We start from the raw sequence: 21,809 nt of genomic DNA, 5'->3' as shown, positions 1-21,809 counted from the left end.
AAGATTTTTCTCTTGTATTCTTTTCAGTAAGTTTTGTATGTGTCGTAAATGTTAAAAGGAAGAACTGCTTTATGTATATAATGTTTTATATGCTTAGGTCTATGTCCATTTAGAATTAATTTTTATATAAGGTAAGGATTGAGATTCTTTTTTTTTTTTTGCATATTGATGTCCAGTTGTCATATCAAGTATTAATTGATTTGGGCATGGTGCTAATGCAGAAAAGAATGGTCTCTGTCTATTTAGAGTATCCTGAGATGCTCTGAAAGACAGACATTAAAAACATACATTGTAGCATGGTATGATAGGTGGAAAGGACTTCCCTGGTGACTCAGACGGTAAAGCATCTGCCTACGGTGTGGGAGACCCGGGTTCAATCCCTGGGTTGGGAAGATCTCCTGGAGAAGGAAATGGCAACCCACTCCAGTATTCTTGCCTGGAAAATCCCATGGACGGAGGAACTTGGTAGGCTACAGTCCATGGGGTCGCAAAGAGTCGGACACGACTTCACTTCACTATGGTAGGTGGAAGTATGAGCATATGGTATTAAAATTTATACCCTGGCTCTACCATCATTCTAGCACAAGTGGCCGTTTTTCTGTGCTGAGTAGCAACCTTGGACATTGGATAAAATAATTAACCTTAGAAGGATGATCCAGTATCAGAGGAGGAGCTTCATCCTACCCATTTTAAAGTTGAAGATACCATGGTGGTGGAGGCTAATTAACTTGCTCAAGGTCACAGTGCTGGTATGATTTTGAATGTGTGTTTAAAACTGGTTATACATCATGAAGCCTTTGTTGCAGGTTCAGTCTAAGTAAATTGCAGTGTGCTACATTGAATGTTTGTCCAGAACAAAGACTGTCTTGTTTACTGTTCTGTCACTGAAGAACTCAGCACACATTTATTGAATGAATGAAGAAGGCTGCTCTTAAAACTGTAAAGCACAATATGCTAATTAGATTATTTGACACATGAGGATGTTGAAAGTTGTGTTTTCCAAAATTTTTAGTGTTGTTTTTGTTAAAGCTTTGACTTCAGAAACCACTAATGAGTAAATCAGTAGTATTTGTTTTTCCTACTGTGTTCCTGTTGATATTATAAGATTGAATATAAGAAACGTAATTTTGTTGGTCAAAAATTGTCAAATAGTTGTAGTTTCCTATCACTCAGCCCATTAAAGCCTTAGATTATGTTACCTCCCTCTTTGCCAAACTTCTGTTTCCTATTTCTCAATTTGGTGAAAATAAATATAAACAGGATAAACTAAAAGAACACTCATTTATTGAACAGATTGAATATTTATCACGTGCTTGGCACTGTGCTTAATGGTGTCTAATCCTTAAGGAGCTCACAGACAAGTAGAGGTCAGTATAAATCAGTGATTGAGTGATAATTAGAATATATAGTTAGTGTGGTGAGATTTCTTTTATGGCTTTAATCAGTCTAGCAGTAAAAAGGGAGCACTTTGAACAGAAAATATAAGCACTCATTTGATATTTTTTGATGAGGGTGGATTTTACTAAAATTATTAATGCTAAATAAACATGAGTTACTACCACTAGGTGAAACATTTTAAAAAATACTATATGCTAGGCATACTGTTAAACTATCAACTTCTAATTATCGGAAACTGTCCCATTCATCCCTTTTTCTTAGTTATGTTATTTGTGGGTAGATAAGCATACTTCAGAAATGATTGTTAAAACGTATTGAGCAGCGTTTTTAGAAATTCAGATACTTAGGTCTATTTTTGATACCTTTATTTAAAATACTTTTAACTCCCTATGTAATCTTGGTCATAATTATATTCTTTGTTTTTTTCTCTAAGTTTATGGGCTTTGGGCTGCATAGAAAGTTATCATAAAAACTGACAAGCATATTGTGGCTGTTTTGGATAGTCTTTTGCCAACTTTTTTGAAATAGTTCTCAGTTTTGGTCATCAGGTGCTTTTGAGAATCTGAGAACTATGAACCTAGGAAAAGTAAGTTTTTTGTTTTTTTTGTATACAATTTGATGCATAAAGAGAACTCTTTCTCTGATAACAACTAGGTAGGAAAAGGTATTTTAAAATATGAGACCCCAAAGTCTGTTCTGTACATCTATGTCTCTTTTTCTGAGAGAATAGCATTGAAAAAGTATACTATCAAGGGTGAAACAGATCACCAGCCCAGGTTGGATGCATGAGACAAGTGCTCAGGGCTGGTGCACTGGGAAGACCCAGAGGGATGGGATGGGGAGGGAGGCGGGAGTGGGGATCGGGATGGGGAACACATGTAAATCCATGGCTGATTCATGTCAAGGTATGGCAAAAACCACTACAATAGTGTAAAGTAATTAGCTTTCAACTAATAAAAATAAATGAAAAAAAAAAATATGAGACCCCAGTTACTTCTCACTGGATTAGGAATCAAGTGATATTCTTGGTCCATTTCTACTATTTATCTATTAGGATTATCTTGGGCATGTCCCTTAAACATTTCTTGTTAGGATTGTTTTGAGAATCACATGAGGTTGTGAAATACAAGTATTTAACTGCAAAGCATATATCAAATGTAACTAGTATCCTTTCAGATGAAGTCATATAGTCATTATTATACTGGCATTTAAGTAACACTAGTTATTTTTCTTAGCTTTAAAAAAATGTTATTTAATACATTATTTCTTAAAATGTCTTATTCAATAATTCTTGTATTTAGAATAAATTAAAGTTTACTAGTGCCTTTGATTGCACAAGTCAAATTCTGATACTTGAAGCTAATAATATACAAAATTCTAAGAGTATTGGGTCAACTTTGTCCTGTGCTGTTTAAGATGCACTCTATGTCCTTGTGTGCTTGTTTTGTCCCTCTGCTTATAAGGTTTAAATGAATCTGACATGTCTTCTCTTAGATGGAGATGGTGATGGAGATGGAGCAGCTGGAAAGAAGAAGAAAAAGAAGAAGAAGAAGAGAGGACGTTAGTGTCTTTAGTTGATCCTACTTGCCAAATTACAAGTGGTTATTAATCAGCAGGCTTGAAGAGTAGGTTTGAAGTTGCTTAAGATCCTGGTATATGTTAGGGAAATGAGTGATGGCCTAATAGAGTTAGAATTTAGTGAAACTTACTAGTGTTTGGCAAGTAGTTTTAACAGTCTTGTTATTTTATTTTCTTCAGTTATTTAGTCAAAGAATATTAATAATAAGTTTGTTGCATTTTACTGCAAGTTAAAAAACTTTTTATAATTTAAAATCTTAATAATTCAGATAATTTTGTCAGTGATGACTTAAATAATGCCACCATGTGATAATAGAATAAACAATTTGCAGTTCACTTACCAGTTTTGATATTAAAGAGATTCTTGACATATGTAATGAGGAATCCCATTATTTAAAATTTGTGAATATGGTGAATTTTTATTAGGAATATTTGTATTGTGCTATTTCAGATTCACTTAAAATATGATCCTACTTGTATTTTGTTTCTATAAATAATACAGCCAAACATCTTAAGGGACCTGAAACTCTTAGGGAGAATAAGGGGTGACTGTAGTACTGGGGAACAAAGATTGGGTTGGGAATCAGAATGAGTTCTAATCTTGGATGCTCTTTGGCATCAGGGACCATTGATTGTCTGGCTAAATCTTTAGGATAAAGTTTTATGAATGAGAATATTGAGGGTTTGACTTTCATTTTTATCTCTGTGTTGAAAATACTTATTTTTAAAAAAAGCTGTTAACTCTGCCAGACATTTCCCTGATACATACATCTCTAGATGTAGATGGGATTGCTTTCTTTCTAGTCAGGCATCTATTCTGGTTAGATCCTTCTACTCAGGACTTCAGTTCTGCCTCTAGCATAATCTGTATTTAATGAACATAGATTATTTGCTTTCTAGGAATCTCTAGGAATTATAATGTCACATTCCTTTCATTCAAAAATTGTTCATAGAGTGCTTTTAAGACATAATGTTACCTGAAAATGGCTTGAGAGAGATCTATTTCTCAAATACTCTAAAATTGCTTCCTAATGAAGGTAGATAAGCAGGGAGGAGTGTTAAGAGGCTGCTTTGTATTTGCACTTGATAGACTCTTCCACTGATAGGCATTTTAGTATGATACCATCAGCCTTTATTGTGCCTCCTCTAAGGAGGTTGTTGAACTTGCTGTTAATTATATTTCTTTATGAGCACTCTTGAAAGACCTCTCTTTGTCCGATCTTAGTATCAAGAATAATTGTGCTTTTCCTGAGTATTTTTAATGTGTTTTTTTGCAGAAATATGAACTATGCAAATAATCTAACCCCCCCCACCCCTTTTTTTTAATTGACTGCTAGAGGATTTAGAGCCAAATCTAGTTTTGTATTGGCCTTATTTCAGGTTCTATTTTAGATTCTTTCTGTGTTTAGATTTTTTGCTTTCTAATTTGCTTTGAATGTGTCTTATTTGTGTCATAAATCACTTCTGAAATAATCCAAGTAATGTAATCAGGAGCAGTTTATTGCCTTCATTTTCCTCATCTATAAAGTGAGAGAATTGTAAATGATAGTTAACAATTAAGTGCAATACAGATACTTCTAATTGTTCATAGTTTTAGATAATAGCTTGGACATAGTAGATTATAATTTTCAAAGGTTATCCAAGATTTCATCTAGTTCTTTGTTTTGTAGATGAGGAAACTGAGGCTTAGCACATTTAGCCATTTGTCCAAGTCACAGCTAATAAGTGGTAAAGGTTAGGCTTTAACTTACTTTGATTACAAATTCTTTATGTTATCTCTGATGATCTTTTTGAGTCCTTTATCTTGTCTTAGTAATTTGTGGACAATATAAAAGGCATCTTTATTAGATTTGTAGATGAAATAAATTTCAGGATTATGAGATAATCCTTTGATTGATAAAAAACAAGATTTCAAAAGAAAACTGAATTATTAACAATCTGAAATTTAAATAGGCATATATAAAATTAGTGTAAGGTGATAGGTAGGATCCTAAGGATTTTGGATGCTTGTACAATGAAGGAAAATGCTAGGAATCCAGACCTTTCAGTAGCAGCAGGATTTTTAGAATCAATAATGTAGTCTTATACTGATTATACCTTATTTGAACTATTAGTAGAAGTCAAATCTAGTACCAACTTAAACACTGAGAAGGCTGGTGAGTATGAGTGAAAGTGTTAAAGTGCCTTCTTATCATAGATAGGAAGGAAGCAGTAGCAATGAAGAGTAAAATTTTTTTAACTGCAAAGACTAAAGTAGAGCTAAGAGATGAAAGTAATGGGGATATTGCTTTCTAACAGTTACAGTTCTCCCAGAATGAATGGGTTTTAGCTGTGGAGTTAATGACTGCCTTCATTGTCAGGCATGTAGTGCCATCTGTCAGGGATGTTAGAGGATTCCTGGATTTGAATGTGAAGCTTAATTAGGTGACATTTAACGTCATTCTTATTTAAAATTCTAAATGTTCCCTCTTATGAGGAAGCTAAAATGATGTTTCCCAAGTTTACTTGCCCGTAGAACAATTCTAAACACTACGCAAAAAGAGGAAAATAGTGTTCGTGAAATACTGAGTATTCCATTAAAAGAAGGAACCAAAAAGTGGTTCTGTAGATAAATGATTTGGCTCAATTGTCATAAAATATGTGTTAAAATTTCAGATAAAAAACCTGTAACATAAGACAGGTTATAATCAAAAGATAACCAAGGTTATAATCAAAATTAGGGTTAGGGTTAGCACTTCAACTTGGTAGTTCGTAAATGCTGCAGGTATACATCAAAAGTCATGTATTATTGAATAAATTATGTAACTTCCTGACATTCCTTGGATACAGCATTGTTCTTCATAGAGTAAGAAGTATATAACTAGGTCTTATGCAGACTTTTAAAAGACACATCTCTAAATATTTTAAAAAGCATTTTGGAACAGTGGTGTCTTAGAATATAGTTTGGGAAATAATGTGTCCTTAAAAAATATGCTAAGTACTGAAACTTTCCAAGTATTTGGAAATTTGTATGTGGTTTCTAAAGTTTTTAGCACTGAGAATGTATATTCTTTAACCTTTATATGTCATATACCCTTCCAATAATTTTTTTACCTGTTTTATTAATACATAATGGCTTTATATTTTTCTTTTATTGCTGTAGGATTTCTTTATTTTCTTGTCGCTTCTTTGATTTTTATTTGTGAAAGCTTCTTCTATATGCTCTTCTGTTTCCAGTATAGTAAATGAAGACAGAAACATTAGAAGTGTTCTTTGTGCCAGAGCATATACTGTTTAAATACATAATGGAATTATGAGGAGTTGGATATTTTTATTCCTAAATAACTGTAAATAAGAGAAGATGGCCACTGTGGTGAAATGTCTTCTGTTTTTAACTGTAAAAGTGATAACAAGGAGATTCCTTAGTCAGGACATGTAATAACAATTAGGAACTGAGAAAAACTGTAATGATAACTGCTTAATTTTGTTTTTAACTACAGAAGTTAATGCTTTATTTGTATCTCACAGCAAAAGTTCAAACAGACCCTCCCTCAGTTCCAATATGTGACCTGTATCCTAATGGTGTATTTCCCAAAGGACAAGAATGCGAATACCCACCCACACAAGATGGGTAAGGATCACAAAATAACTTGCAGTTTGACGTTCAAAAATGGTAGCTTAGCAATAAAGCAGATTTGATTTTTCGTGGAACTTTGCTCTACTACCTAAATAAAAAAATTTACGAATTTGTTGCAGAGAAAATACAGTAGAAGCCCTCTTATCCAAGATGATTGGGACCAGTAGTTGGTTAATCATTACTGATAAGAGTTAACTTAAAACAGGCATTTGTTTTTCATCATTGTTGATCCTTAAGCGTAGATCGCATTGGACTCCAGTTTTTTTTTTTCCTGTGAGCTGTATTCATAATGCACTGAGTCCATTCCATTTTGAGTTTCTGTGAACAGCAAGAACTAAGTAATCTGAGGGCTGATGGCTGTGTCTTTACATCTTTTTTCTGAAATCATTTCCATTTGACAGAAGTATTTTTTGATAGCTTGCCTTGAATGAAACTTCTCTGAGTAGTCAATTTAGTTTGCATAGAAACAATTCTTTTTAGTAATATATAAGTAAATTACATCATTGCAGTAACAAGTACAGATGACTGGTTTGGGCACAGATCACTTGACTTTTGGAAGTGTTCTGAAAGAGTACATTTTTTCTGGTTAGCAGACTAGTTAAGATTCTGGTTGCTGTGACCAAACTATCTGCATTTGAATCCCAGTTTTAACACTTATTAGCTTTGTGACTTGGGCAAGTAGTTTATCATGTTTGTGCTTTCATATCCTAATCCATAACATGGGCACTTAATAGCGTCGTGAGGAATAATATTTAGTATTTAGTAGAGTGATAGACACGTAGTAAGCATTAAGTGTTAGCTACTGTTATTCAGAACAGGAACCCAACCACTGATATTCAGAATACAGTGAGCATTGGTTCATACAGTTTATAAGGATAATCAGGAGCATTGGTTAATCCAGTGGTTGCAATAGTTGGTTAAGAAAGCTTCTACTGTACCATTGTTTCCTTGACCTATATAAAGACATCATTGTTTTTCTTTAAACTTAGAAAGGAACATGATGTTATGTCTTATGGCATGGGCATTTTTTCTTTGAATTTGAATACATCAGTCACTGTATCTTAAGCATTTTAGGATGTCATAAACATGGAGCTTTGTATTAATTACCTAAATTTTCATGGTACATACGATGTGATCACACTTATTTTTCAATATAATCTTTTTGATTTTTTTTTTTTTTGCCTGCTTGTTTCTCTTCCTTCCCTTTCTTCCAGACCCATGTAACCACCTAGCAGGTAGCCTTCCATATTTTTCTATGTCCATGTATGTGTACATCTGTCTCTACTTGTGTAAGGAGAGTGTTTTGGTTATTATTTGGTGTACAAAAATAGAATTGTAGGTATAGTTTTTTCTCCTCCGTGCTTTTCTCATCAGGGCTGCATCTTGGAAGTCCCAAGTCAATCAAAATATTGATTGATTAATAAGCTCTGTTATTCTTTTGAATGGCTGCATAATATTCTGTGGTGTGATCATATAGTGCTTTATTCCACCATTTTAATTTATGAGCATTCACTTTGCCTCCAGTTTTTTTTTTTTGCCATTATAAACCATTTGCAATAGGCATGTATATATACTTATACATATATATGTATGTATACATATATGTGTTTGGATAGACACATATATATCTCCATATATGCTGACGGTTTTATTACGTGATAGTTCTTCAGGAGTGGAATTGCCAAATTAACATATTAATATTTTATGATTCCCACATTGCTAGTGATTTTGAGTGTCTTTTGATTATTGGTTTTATTCTTTTGCTCTTATAGAAGTTTAAAGATTTTAAATAACAGTATATATTCATATTTTGTACTTTTGTGTTCTTAGCTGTCTCTTATTTTCTCAAAACTATTTTTTTTTTGTTTTATTACATCTTGAATTGGTCTGGAATTTTTTGTCTAAGGTTGGGAGTGCTAATTTTATTTTGTTTTAAATCAGTAGTCAGTTGTGTTAGAGTTGTTTGTTTAGTAGTTTCATTCTATTTAATTGAATGACCGCTTTTGCCATATTCTATTCTCATGTAATGGAACTCTATTTCTATTCTCTTGTATAATGGAACCAGTTTCTGTATTATTTATTCTGTTCCACTCATCTCTATTTCTGTAGTATTTATTTTGATAGTTTGATGAGTCAATGTGCTTCTTCTCTGCTATATACAGCCCAACCAAACATAACTCTTCCTATAGTTTTCTTAGGTACTTTTGGTCATATTTTTAGTTTTAACACACATATGCACAGAAAAATGCCCTTCTTACTGGAATCCCATCATAATTATGTATTTGTTTCAGAAAATTGACAGTTGTATCATAGTATCCATTGTCATTATATATTTTCCAACCCATTCTGATTTTTTTTAACGTATGTCCTCTTTTTGTTACATTTGTTTGTAAAGGTTTTATTCTGTTACTGATGTGAATGAGATATTTTTATTTCCATTTCTGTTTTCTAATTACTGAAGGGCCAGAAAGCCATTGGTTTCCTATACTTGTTAACACACTGTTAATAGGAAACTGGAAGTAATGTTTAATACAAGGAAAAAATTGAAGTTTTGTATATCTTAGAAACTACCCTTTCCTTTTTGCTGTCATTTTCTGATGCAAATTAAACATTGTGTAAGTAAAGTAGCTTCTGTTTTTGAAACAATACAGGAAGATATTATATACTATAATATCTCTTGGAGTAATACATGTACTATTTTTCTGAAGTATTTGAGAGTACGTTGTACATTTTTGGTGGGTTATTAGATACGTGGATATATTGTCCTTTTCGTGGTTGTCACATATGCAGGCTCCTGATGTCAGTTTCTTTCATTTGGGTAAGATATTATTCAGTTTCTTTTGGTGTATCATTATTCTTTTCCCTCTTGTAATTGGTAATTTTGGGGAAGTTACTTTGAGAAGGTAAACATCTCATTCCTTAGGAACATCTTCCTTACATGTAGAAATTCATGATTTTGGAAATCAGTTTTTACTAGGGTTCTTAAACTTTATGTGTATTTTCTGTGTTATTAAAATTTTTGAAGCCAATTTTTAATGGCTCTAATGATGTTCTGTTCTGTATCTAGCCTAATTTTATTAGTTATTTCCCTATTTTCAAGTATTAATACTGTTTTCAATTTTTTACCACTAGAGAAATTTCTGTGATGAACATCTTGGTATGTTAATTGAATCTAATTTTTCTCATTCTGGATCACTAGAAATGGAACAAAGAATTTTTTGAAATTCTTGATTTGTATTTCTGAATTCACTAGGCAGTTTTGGGGACATTTGTTAATATTACAAGCAATACATATTCATGGTAGTACAATTAGAGAATATAGATAAGCAAAAAAGAAGAAAATAGAAATTTCTGTAAATCTGCCTGTGAATTAAAATGTTTACTGTCTGTGATGAGTTTTACCTTATTTGATCTCTTGATTAATGTGGTTATAGCCAGCTGTTTCTTATTTAAAGTTCTTTTTGCAGTTTCCAAGTAATCTGTAGGGTACTGTTAGAATATTCTTTTTTTTTTTTTTAAACAATCTTAATTATTTTAATACCTGTTGATGATCCTTGCTTTGTCAGTTATTTTATGAGGACTTCAGAATGATGAATATCTAATTCCAACATTTTTTCTACATTTATTTGTTGACATTATTCTATAAGAAGAATTTTCCTTTACCAACTATAGTTGGGAACCAACTGTACTGTCTTCTCATAGGCAGTTTAAACACGCATTCTTTTTTTTTTCCTGCCAAGCTGTACGGCTTGTGGGATCTTAGTTCCCTGACCAGGGGTTGAACCCAGGCCCTTGGCAGTGGAGAGCGGAGAGTTCTAACCACTGGACTACCAGGGAATTCCCTCTTTTTCTCTTTAAATACCGCTTTTCACAGGCAGGAGTTGGTGTCAACATGCGTGCTTTATTATTTCTGGGCTAACGACATGTCTTTTTTTAAGATATGCATTTTTAAATGGTTTTGGTAAATGTGGCATGTAGTACCTTAAAATGCAAATAGTGGCTCAGATGGTAAAGAATCTGTCTGCAATGTGGGAGACGTGAGTTCAGTCCCTGGGTCAGGAAGATCCCCTGGAGAAGGGAATGGCAACCCACTCCAGTCTTCTTGCCTGGAGGATCCCATGGACAGAGGAGCCTTTCAGATACCTTTGTTTGTGTCTTTTGGTCTTCTATTTTTTCTGCTTTTAACACATCCACTAATAAAAGTGATGAAATATTTAAGACTCAGAAATCAAAGAGGTGTGAAGAATTTACATATTCTATAAACATTTCCTGTAAAGATTCTCTTGCAAGCAACTGTTTCGATAGTTTTGTTTTGCAGGCATAATTTTGTAAAAACGGATATGTCACCTGTCAGTTTAATTAATTCCTTTCTAAAATATTTGTTATGACTTAGAGTGATTTTTTAATCTTATTTATAAGTTTTTGTTAAGTAAACTGAACATCAAAAAATCAAACTTAAGAAAAGGGAGACTCCTTCATACTTTCTCTTTCACTTGGGCCTTGAATTAAAATTATAGACCCTGACAAGGTTCTCCAGTATCTCTAATGACTTTCATCTTGAACTCAGGACTTAGCAAAATAATTTATTTAAATTCAGTTTTTGATCGATAGTTCTTCACTAACAGTGCAGCACATTATATAATCTTGTGAAGAATCCGCTGCTTCAAGAGTCAGCCATGCAACCTTCAGAAGTGTAAGATAGTCATGAGATCTGTTGACTTCAATATTGGGGATCTTTATTGTATCATGTTCTGATTGTAAAATGTCAAATATCATTTGAAATTTAATTAAACTTATGTTTTAACCTATAAGAAATCACTTTGAAGAATCTTAATGGTTGGGTTGAGAAGAAATTGGAAATTCATAATGACCGATTCCATTTTCATTGCCCTGAATTCATGATGTCCATCAGTTCCCTGTGGACATAGCCTTTTGTCTTACCACTCTGTAGAGTAAACATTAGCTGATACTTTTGCTTTCCACACAATCTTTGGCTTTTGAAGCAAAAGGTGTTTCAGCCTTTGCTGCCAGGTATGGCTGTAACTATATGTGCCAGAATTATTTGAAAATAAAGCCAGTACTCTTGTGCCTCAGAATGATTTATTCTTAGAACATTTGGGTTCCTGGTTTGCAGGGAAGAGATTTGGACTTGTGGGAGAGAAAAGGCTAGACTGATAAGTATGTAATGGGTTTAAAACTGACCTTAAACTGGTGGTACTGTAATATTTTAGTTTTCTGAAAATATCAGTAGATAGATCCAAAAAATATTTCCAAACAGTAAACAGCTAAAGAAGCCTCTGTGATTCTTAAATACTCCCAGTTTCACATGGGACAGCTCCTTTGGGCCTAGCAAATCAGAGGTAGTAGATGTTGGCACAGGTAGCTGCTGCTGCAACAGGGAAGTAATCCTAGTGAACCTGATGTTGACACATAGAAAAACTCAAAGCATTTTGAGTCACTATTTTAGCGGGCTGTAGTTTAAAGCAATTGGGTAAACTCTTATAGAGACTCAGATTGTAAATATTTTAGGTCTTGAGTATTAATTCATTGCTGTTGAGCATGAAAGTAGCTATGCATGATATGTAAATAAATGAGCAAAGCTATGTCACAGAATGGTTTTATTTACAAAATAGGTGCCAGGCTGGATTTGCCTGCAGGCTGTAGTTTGGTGACCACTAACTTTGAGGCAAATAAAAATTATTTCTTGATGACATCACTATTATACTAAGTATAATTTTTACTTTAGTGATCACTGACTTGTGAATTCTGTATTCAGTATTGCTTAAGAATCTGTGAAAATTATAAAAACAAAAGACTTTCATTTGAAAAGTTACTGTTTTTGAAATGTACTGCTTAAAAAGGGAGTCAGTAGATCTCTTCATTCCCAAATACTGAATATAAAAATCAGTCACCCTAGCAGTTTTAGAATATGAGCCATCTCCTTCAAAGAAGATGTTTTATATATATATATATATATATATATATATATTTAAAATTAGAAAAATCCTGCAAAAGCACATAATTTATGTTTTGAGGAAGATAAATGCAGATTGCTAAGTCAAGTCTTTGGATTTAGTACTTGCTCTGTTGGTGAAGTTAAATGCTAATATTTGGTCCACCTTTAAAATTTATATTACCTGGAGTGAAAGAATGACTTTTTTCCTAAGAGTCTTACAAAAGGTTTAACTTGATTTGGCTTGGTTGTAACTGTGTTGGGTACTTGTATTTCAGAAACTGCTGACTTTTAATAAAAATCTGAGTATGTAATTTTTTGCTTGGAATATCTTAGTGTATTTTATCTCTCAGCTATTATTCTTATTTTGCTGTTTCTTAAATAACTAATGCTATACTATGCATACTATAAAGGCGAACAGCTGCTTGGAGAACTACAAGTGAAGAAAAGAAAGCATTAGATCAAGCTAGCGAAGAGATTTGGAATGATTTTCGAGAAGCTGCAGAAGCACATCGACAAGTTAGAAAATATGTTATGAGCTGGATCAAGCCTGGGATGACAATGATAGAAATCTGGTAAAAAAGGATATGTTTTTGTAAGAATGTGATAAAAAAGTTTTCTTAGCTCTAACTCTTCAGGTTTATGTTTGTCTTTCATTACTGCCTTGCCAAAGATCTTTAAGTGAAGGTTCTAGAAATACCTTCTGTAAACCTTACAGTGTTGATGTAATGAGGAAACTGTAAGAGGATGTTTGCATCTCATCTACCCTGTTTTGTACTCGTGTTCTCATATGTACAGATGCACACATTACTGGTTCTTACTTTCTGTTTGGAAACCTGTTATTTTGCTAGCCAACAAGGGATATTAAATTAAAATTCTGGGACACAAAACATTTATAATGCAATGAAGAAAGTGATTATTTCTCCAGTTTTCCCCTTGAGAAATAATTAGCTATAGCTAATAATTAGCTGCAACTTAGTTCTCTGATTCTAAGAATTTTTAAAACTTGTAACATTGAGAAAAATGTAATCAGCCTTTGGTCTGAGTCAAGAATCTTATTTCCTGATAAATTAAGTTGAAAATGGATCATGTTTTCCTGTTTTTCTAATGGATTTCTAGTGGATTAAATTCTCTTAATTTTTTTAGAGATGAACTGTTTTCATAGTAGTTACTTAGTTGGAGAACTGTTACTTAGTCACATCCAGAAGGTGCTCAGATCACTCCCAGAAAGTAATTTAAGAGTTTCAGTCAACTTTCTGAACTTGATGAGCTGTAAGGTACATCAAGGGTAAGAATGTAAAAGTAAAGAAGTTCTTTCTCTTTTTTTAGTGAGAAGTTGGAAGACTGTTCACGAAAATTAATAAAAGAGAATGGATTAAACGCAGGCCTGGCATTTCCTACTGGGTGTTCTCTGAATAACTGTGCTGCCCATTATACTCCCAATGCTGGTGACACAACAGTATTACAGTATGATGACATCTGTAAGATAGACTTTGGAACACATATAAGTGGTGAGTTCTTAGAAATAATTCCTTGGGTAGGGCTGTAGATATGGAACTCTTTAACATTTTCCCTTTTTGATGTCTCACTTTTCAGTAGAGCTATTAATACGTTCAGGCAGATTTTGAGATTTATGTTAAAGTATCCTGTTTAATGGAATTCAGTGAAAACTGTTGGGTAATTGAGGTTTGTTACCTATCATAGCAAGGATTGAAAAATAGAATCTTACATTTTCATTCAGGTCGTTGTTCCAGACTTTTTTATTTGTAGAGTAACAATAAACATTTACTCAGAACCCTTGAGTTTACCAACCTTTGAATATAATTGTTAGCTTTTCTCAATTCTTTCCTACACCCTTTTAGGTAAGTACCTTTTACTTTCACTTAACAGGTGAGAAAGCAAAGCTTAAACATTTGAGGTTTTACTAAATTGGAGAAGCTAGATTGATGGTTAGTGTCCTGTGGACCTGTACATTTTCTCTGCCCACTTGTGCTACTTAGTTCTCCAGGCTTTCTCAGTTTGATTTGTTTTTATTTTTGTATAACTGCCTAGTGAGTACTGAATTGGTGCTGTCTTGAAGTAACCCTGGAATTAATTTTGTCATTTTGAAACACTTGCTTATGAATGCTGTCTAGGTGCTTGAAGTTCTGCCTTCATTTGATCCCATCATTTTGTTTTTTTGTTAATTAGCAAGGTTAATTAATAATGTAGATGCTATAAAGTAGGTAATTTGACTAACTGATAATTAAACACAAATTTTCTCTTTCAGGTAGGATTATCGATTGTGCTTTTACTGTCACTTTTAATCCCAAATATGATACATTATTAAAAGCTGTAAAAGATGCCACTAACACTGGAATAAAGGTATGTGAACTGTAAGCACCATCTCATTTAATATATTTTGAGCACTTTATAGTCTGTTTAAGGACTTTGGGTTATGTAAGACTGGTCTACCACCCTTAGGGTTTTCAATGAGTTATTGTAGTACAGTGTATAGAAAGCTTTTATAGGTGATTTTTGATTGTCCCATATTTTAAGACATTAGAAAGTTAAGTTCCCATAAAATTCTGTATCTTGAATAACAGAGTATACGTGATTCTGTTCTTAGTGTGCTGGAATTGATGTTCGTCTCTGTGATGTTGGTGAGGCAATCCAAGAAGTTATGGAATCCTATGAAGTTGAAATAGATGGGAAGACATATCAAGGTATGTTATCTAAAAATGCATCTTATTTTGAAATGTCTTAACTTGGCAGAAATAATTTTGCATGATGGTGTTGAGTGCTTTCTTTGGGTCAGCTGCTTTCTCTTTCTCTCTTGGAAATTGAGAATATAAAGAGGGGAAACAAGGGAAGTGACCTGTTCATGGTAGGAATTCTGTGGTAGCTAGTTGCTAGGAACTGTTAGTCTACTCTGGTCGCTGTTAAGACATGGGAGGATTTATCCCAGGGTGACCAGATGTAGGCTAGATTTTCTGTGACTAGTTACAAGGCTCAGGCAGAAGTAAGAGGCCCTTTCCATTGATGACTCCTCCCCTCTATTTTTATGTTGAATTCAAAATTTAGAGGCCAGTTAATTCCTTGTGTTTATTCCTTCCTTTAATGTTTATTCCCTTTGCTGCCTAGTCTTTCACAGCCATTGCCAATTACACAATCCCAGAATCACCTGTGCATTTTGGTGGTGTCAGTCCAGCCTTTCTCCACTTTCCAGGGTCTATCTGACCACTTTCCAGCCACCATTCTCCTTCCTAATCTATGCTCATTGCTCTCTATATCTCTTGTCTTAAAAACTTCCCTGTGGGATATTTCCTACATTTCCTTTAACCAGATCCTGACTCTTCCTTGTAATCTGAGGAAGCATGGAGACTCTCATGCTCCTTGCCCCTCAGGAAACTCAGATCATTTAGTGTCCTTTGCATTCCCCTGCTGATACTTTTGGACTGTGGTGTCTTTCCCAACCACACAGTGTTTCTTTCCTGTAAGACTTGATGGTGCCTTGTTGCTCTCTTGCAGATCCTTAAACCTGTGAACATATGTACAAATAAAAAATTCTTTTTTTTTTTTAAATTTTCATTACTTTTTACTTGGGTTTTTTTTTTTTTTTTTTTTTTTTTTTTGATTGCAGTGAGTTTTCATTGCTGCCTGCAGTCATTATTGCGGCATACGGGCTTCTCATTGTGGTGGCTTTTCTTGTTACGCAGCACAGGCTCTAGGCGCACAGGCTTCAGTATTTGCGACTCAGGCTTAACTGCTCCATGGCATGTGGAATCTTCCTGGGCCAGGGATAGAACCCGTGTCCCTTGCATTGGCAGGAGGATTCTTACCCACTGCACCACCAGGGAGGTCGCACATAAAAAATCCTTAAGGCAAAAAAAAAAAAAAAAATTCTTAAGGCTTCTCACACATGGATGGGATGTGTTAACAGCTAATGAAGAAAACTTGCTTTGAAGTTAGGCAAGTCTATCTTTGAGCTTAGATAACTTCTTTTTATTTTTGGGTTTAGAATTATTTAAAATGTACTTATTTTTAAATGAGGGATTAATTGCTTTACAGTATTGTGTTGGTTTCTACCAAACATCAACATGAATCAGCCATAAGTGTACCCATGTCCCCTCCTACTTGAACATCCCTCCCACCCTCCTCACCCACCGCACTCTTCTAGGTGGTTATCAGGCCCTGACTCACACAGCAAATTCCCACTGGCTGGCTGTTTTACGTATGGTGATACGTGTTGCCACGTTGCTGTCTTCATCCATCTCACCCTCTCCTCCCCCTGCAGCTGTGTCCGTAGTGTTCTCTAGGTCTGTGTCTGCAGTGCTGCTCTGCAGTTAGCTTCATCAGTGCTGGCTTTAGATAACATCTGTAACTTTGACTGTAATGAGAGTCATGATACCATGTTTCCAGTTTTGTTTTTGAGAAATGTAAATTTTATGACATGCCTGGAATTTATTAATATTCAAAAAATATTTATTGTTTCCTACCCCCAGTTTTGGGATTGGTCTGCAACAAATAATACTTGAGTGTCTCTCAGATCATCTCTTCCTTCCATTTTCTCCTTATTCTACAACCTTGGTTGGAATGTGGTCTGCCTTTCAAGGCACAGTAGGTGACAGTTTGACTTAATGTTTAGTCACCACAGAACAGTTTCTAGCGTGAAATGTTGAAATTTTAATACCTACTTTCTTACCTCTGCCACTAAGCCGGTGCAGCATTTTAGGTTCTATTCTTTCAGCATTTGCTTTTTTTTGTCAGTTATTGTATTGATCAGGGTTCTTAGTTTAGGTAGCACGATTTCATTTTTACTAGTCTAAGCAGAAAGAGTATAGACAGATCATGACATTTAGAAGATGAAGAAATGGACTACAGGCTGAACTTTAAGAAGCAATTTCCCTAATCCATGTAACAGAACCAGGCCAGGCCATCAAGGGAGTGGAAGCTATAGAATTAGAAAATAACCATGATAGCTGTTGGTTCCAGAATTAGCCTGCCACTGTCCACAGCCTGTATACCTTGAGCCCTGCTTCTTCTATGTAACTTGGTTATATGTGTTAGGTTGGGATAGCTAAGAGATGTTTTAAAGTGTGTTTTTGGTTGATCTAGGGGGTCGTTTGTCGGGTCTTGGAGGAATAGTAATGCTTGCTGAATTTTAAAGCAAATTTAGCTTGTCATTTAATAAGAAGGAAGTCTTTTTTAAAAAAGCTAATTGAGAGTCTTATTTTTCTGGAGCACCCCTAAATTTGTAATATGCTCATCATTGCTAAAGATTTGGGGGAAAAAAAACCAAACCCCTGCTACCTAATTCTGCCCTAGAAGAAAGGTAACTCACACTGGATTCTACAGAGAATTCTAATACTATAAAACTAGATTTTTTTTTTTAAGCTTCTATTGTGGAATATAACAAAAACTGAAAATACACACAACTTAAAAACTTCAACTAAACAGTTGTAAAAATTATGTAACCTCTGCTAAGCTGCTAAGTCTCTTCAGTCGTGTCCGACTCTGTGTGACCCCATAGACGGCAGCCCACCATGCTCCCCCGTCCCTGGGATTCTCCAGGCAAGAATACTGGAGTGGGTTGCCATTTCCTTCTCCAGTGCATGAAAGTGAAAAGTGAAAGTGAAGTCACTCAGTCGTGTCCAACTCTTAGCGACCCCATGGACTGCAGCCTACCAGGCTCCTCCGTCCATGGGATTTTCCAGGCAAGAGTACTGGAGTGGGGTGCCATTGCCTTCTCCATATGTAACCTCACCCCTTGAGAAATAGGATATTGCCAGCATTACAGAAGCCCCCCAGCTTTATATACCCCCTTCTCGGTTACAGAAGGCTTTTTCAAATAAGCTATTATCTAAAGATTTGCATTTCCTTTTATCTTTACCTAATTATGCATCCCTAAACATTTAGCATATTGTGCTTAATTTTGAATTGTATGTGTACATGTATATATATAGGATTGTACCATATCTATATAATTGTGCTTTTTGCTCATTTGGTTGTATCTCAGGTCAGTATATCCCTAGCTTTTCATTTTTATTGTTGAATAAGTGTTCCACTGTGTAAACATACTCACAGTTTGTTTATTCTGTCATTGATTTTAGGACTTTGGGGTTGTTTCGATTTTCTTTTTTACCACTTGACATGCTAATATAATAATAAAATTTAGCGTTTCTTAATACTGTTGTTTTGACAAAGAATCCTCATTTTCAAATTACCTTTTGGTTCATAACCATAATAATACATATTTTTTTTGTTTGTAATGCTTATATATATGATATTTTATGCCTAGATGGACCATAGATGGTCCGTAGATAGACCCCCATTATGTCCTCATCACATAATTTATTCTTTTTGCATTGTTTTCCCTACTCCTTCTGGTTTTTAATCTATAACATTGCAACAGATAACTTTTTATATCCCTCTAGTTTTCCAATTTGTATTTAACTATCTTCAGGTAGGCTTGGGCTTCCCTGGTAGCTCAGCTGGTAAAGAATCCACCTGCAACAGAGGAGACCCAGGTTTGATCCCTAGGTTGGGAAGATCCCCTGGAGAGAAGGATATGGCAACCCACTCCCAGTATTCTTGCTTGGGAAATCCCATGGACAGAGGAGCCTGGTAGGCTACAGTCCATGAGACACAACTTAGTGACTAAACCACTAGACCACTAATGTGGGGTTATTTAACAGCACCAAACCTGATTTTTAAGTAAATGCTTGAACTCTGTACCAAAGGCCAAGAGATCTGTTTGTGCCTTGAAACCCTGAATAAGTTTTTTTTCTATTATGCCAGTGAAACCAATCCGTAATCTAAATGGACATTCAATTGGGCCATATAGAATACATGCTGGGAAAACAGTGCCCATTGTGAAAGGAGGAGAGGCAACAAGAATGGAGGTATGTATACATTAGCACTATTCTTCTGTGAAGCATTTTGACTTTTTTTTCTTCTGAACTATGAAGCTAGTAGTAGTTGAGTATATAGTATGTTGAGCAAAATTAACTTGCCACTCATACTAACGCCAACAGGAATTGGGCTGTGTAAATGTGCAGATTGTGTCTGGTCACACTGGGGTTCAGTTGGCTGTGCAAGTAAGGCATGTCAAAGGTTTTGTTGATACTTGGTTATTTATTGAGCATCTTGTTGGTGCCAGTCTCTTTAGTAGGCACTGAGATGTATAATAGTAGTGAACAAAATTTCCTGCCCATATAAAGTCTACGTTCTAATAGACCACACAGAGATCAAAAGTGCTAAGGAGGTAAATCAGGAAAAGGTAGATAAGGATTGCCAGGTGTGTGATTTCTTACATTAAATGGGGAATACCTGAACCTGAAGCTAGGATGGGAATTTTAATTCATTCTGAATTTTTCTTCGTTTCCCTTGACTCATATATTTTTAGGAAGGAGAAGTATATGCCATCGAAACCTTTGGTAGCACAGGAAAAGGTGTGGTTCATGATGATATGGAATGTTCACATTACATGAAAAATTTTGATGTTGGACATGTGCCAATAAGGTGAGAGGCTATTCTTTTTATAAGATTGATGAGTTTCTCTTTCCGGTTAACAGCATTTTAAAATGTGTGATGAATATCCACAGTGGTACATTCATAAATGCACAGTTCTATAGCCTAACAATAAGGTCTGTAAATTTCTATAATTCAGCAAAAAAAAAAAAAAAGCCCTATTAGAAATGTTAACTGAGATGAAATGATCTAAGCATTCTCTTCATATCTTGTTTCCAATAATTGTAATAATTACAGATTATTATTTTGCTGGTATTCCTAGGTTTTTGTTTTTACTATTTTCCCATTGGTAAACTTTGTATTTTTATTTACTTTTTAAAAACTTTTTGGAGATGATTGAAGCATCTTCTTTATGATCAGATCTTTTTCAGCTTGATGCCGAAATTTCCCCCAAAAGGGGCATTCCCACCTTAATATTATTGATAAGTTTGTACTTGAAATTTAACACTGTGTGCATAGACATGTAAATATAAGATAACCTTCATCTGGTCTTCTTTCCATCTGCCATCTGTAATTGAGTATTACACATTCTGGTTTTTGGAAGTTGAAAGAGGCAGCAAAGAGAGTTTTTTGAACTTTAATTACTAAGTAAAGTCATAGTTTTTGTTTGAGTTTTCCTTAATGGGGGAAATGAGTTGGTAACTTTTTAGCCAACTATTAATATTGGACTTTTCTCTTAGGCTTCCAAGAACAAAACACTTGTTAAATGTCATCAATGAAAACTTTGGCACTCTCGCCTTCTGCCGCAGATGGCTGGATCGTTTGGGAGAAAGTAAATACTTGATGGCTCTGAAGAATCTGTGTGACTTGGGCATTGTAGACCCATATCCACCATTATGTGACATTAAAGGATCATATACAGCACAGTTTGAACATACCATACTTTTGCGTCCAACATGTAAAGAAGTTGTCAGCCGAGGAGACGACTATTAAACTTAGTCCAAAGCCACCACAACACCTTTTATTTTCTAAGCTTTGTTGGAATACATTATACCAGATTTAATTTGCAACATGTTGTCTTAACAGTGGACCTATGTAATACTTTTATCCATGTTTAAAAAGGAAGGAATTTGATCAAAGGCAAACCATTTAATGTTATTAACCAAGGAAAAAGCTTCCAGGACTTTGAAATGTTAACCATTTTCTGTCTGTAAAGCTCCAAATAGTTAGGAATGACATACATTTTGTTTCAAACACCTAAGAGATGCTTTTCAGATATTTATATTGCCATATTCTTAATTGAATGCTTTGAATGACTACATCCAGTTCTGCACCTATATACCCTCTGGTATTGCTTTTTAACCTTCCTGGAATCCATTTTCTAAAAAATAAAGACATTTTCAGATCTGAGAGCTATATTTCAATGTCTGTGGTTGTAATTCTCTATAGGAAATAGTTTAGCATAGCATAATGTAGGAAAATGTAGAGCCTTTTGTCTGGATTGTAGACCCCCACACTGAAACTTTCCTTCTGACTGAGTGGCTAAAACAAGAACTATACATACATAAAGTGGGAGGAGAATTTTCATAAGTTAAAAACAGCTTTAGGAACATTTTGCCTTTACTTTTTTTAGGACAGTATTAATGCGTGTCTTTCATTTAACCCCTTGATATTAGAAAGATATAATTAAAACATAACTTAGTAGGAACATTGTGCCAACTTAAAACCTTGATTTACTAACATCTCAACATTTAGACCCTCTGTCCAGTGGTGGTAGTTATTGAAAAATGTATTTTGCTTACTCAGTAAGCC

At 34.5% G+C, this 21,809-nt stretch overlaps 1 protein-coding gene across 1 annotated transcript in view; it reads left to right on the top strand.

The window, feature by feature from the left end:
- Window positions 1-21,407, top strand: part of METAP2 (methionyl aminopeptidase 2) — a 29,792-nt gene extending 8,385 nt beyond the window's left edge. Inside the window, exons 3-11 of the mRNA XM_043446598.1 lie at window positions 2,893-2,958; window positions 6,484-6,586; window positions 12,959-13,120; window positions 13,875-14,056; window positions 14,815-14,909; window positions 15,154-15,250; window positions 19,326-19,429; window positions 19,933-20,048; window positions 20,738-21,407. Of these exons, the coding sequence (XP_043302533.1) occupies window positions 2,893-2,958; window positions 6,484-6,586; window positions 12,959-13,120; window positions 13,875-14,056; window positions 14,815-14,909; window positions 15,154-15,250; window positions 19,326-19,429; window positions 19,933-20,048; window positions 20,738-20,990 (1,178 nt within the window). The 3' untranslated portion in view covers window positions 20,991-21,407. The remainder of the gene's footprint in view (window positions 1-2,892; window positions 2,959-6,483; window positions 6,587-12,958; window positions 13,121-13,874; window positions 14,057-14,814; window positions 14,910-15,153; window positions 15,251-19,325; window positions 19,430-19,932; window positions 20,049-20,737) is intronic.
- The last annotated feature ends 402 nt before the right edge of the window (window positions 21,408-21,809 follow it).

This window comes from Cervus canadensis, chromosome 25 (genome assembly GCF_019320065.1).
Source record: "Cervus canadensis isolate Bull #8, Minnesota chromosome 25, ASM1932006v1, whole genome shotgun sequence".
In the NCBI taxonomy this organism is placed as follows: Eukaryota; Metazoa; Chordata; class Mammalia; order Artiodactyla; family Cervidae; genus Cervus; species Cervus canadensis.
The sequence above is the reverse complement of the archived record's forward strand: the minus strand, read 5'-3'. Positions and strand labels throughout refer to the sequence as shown.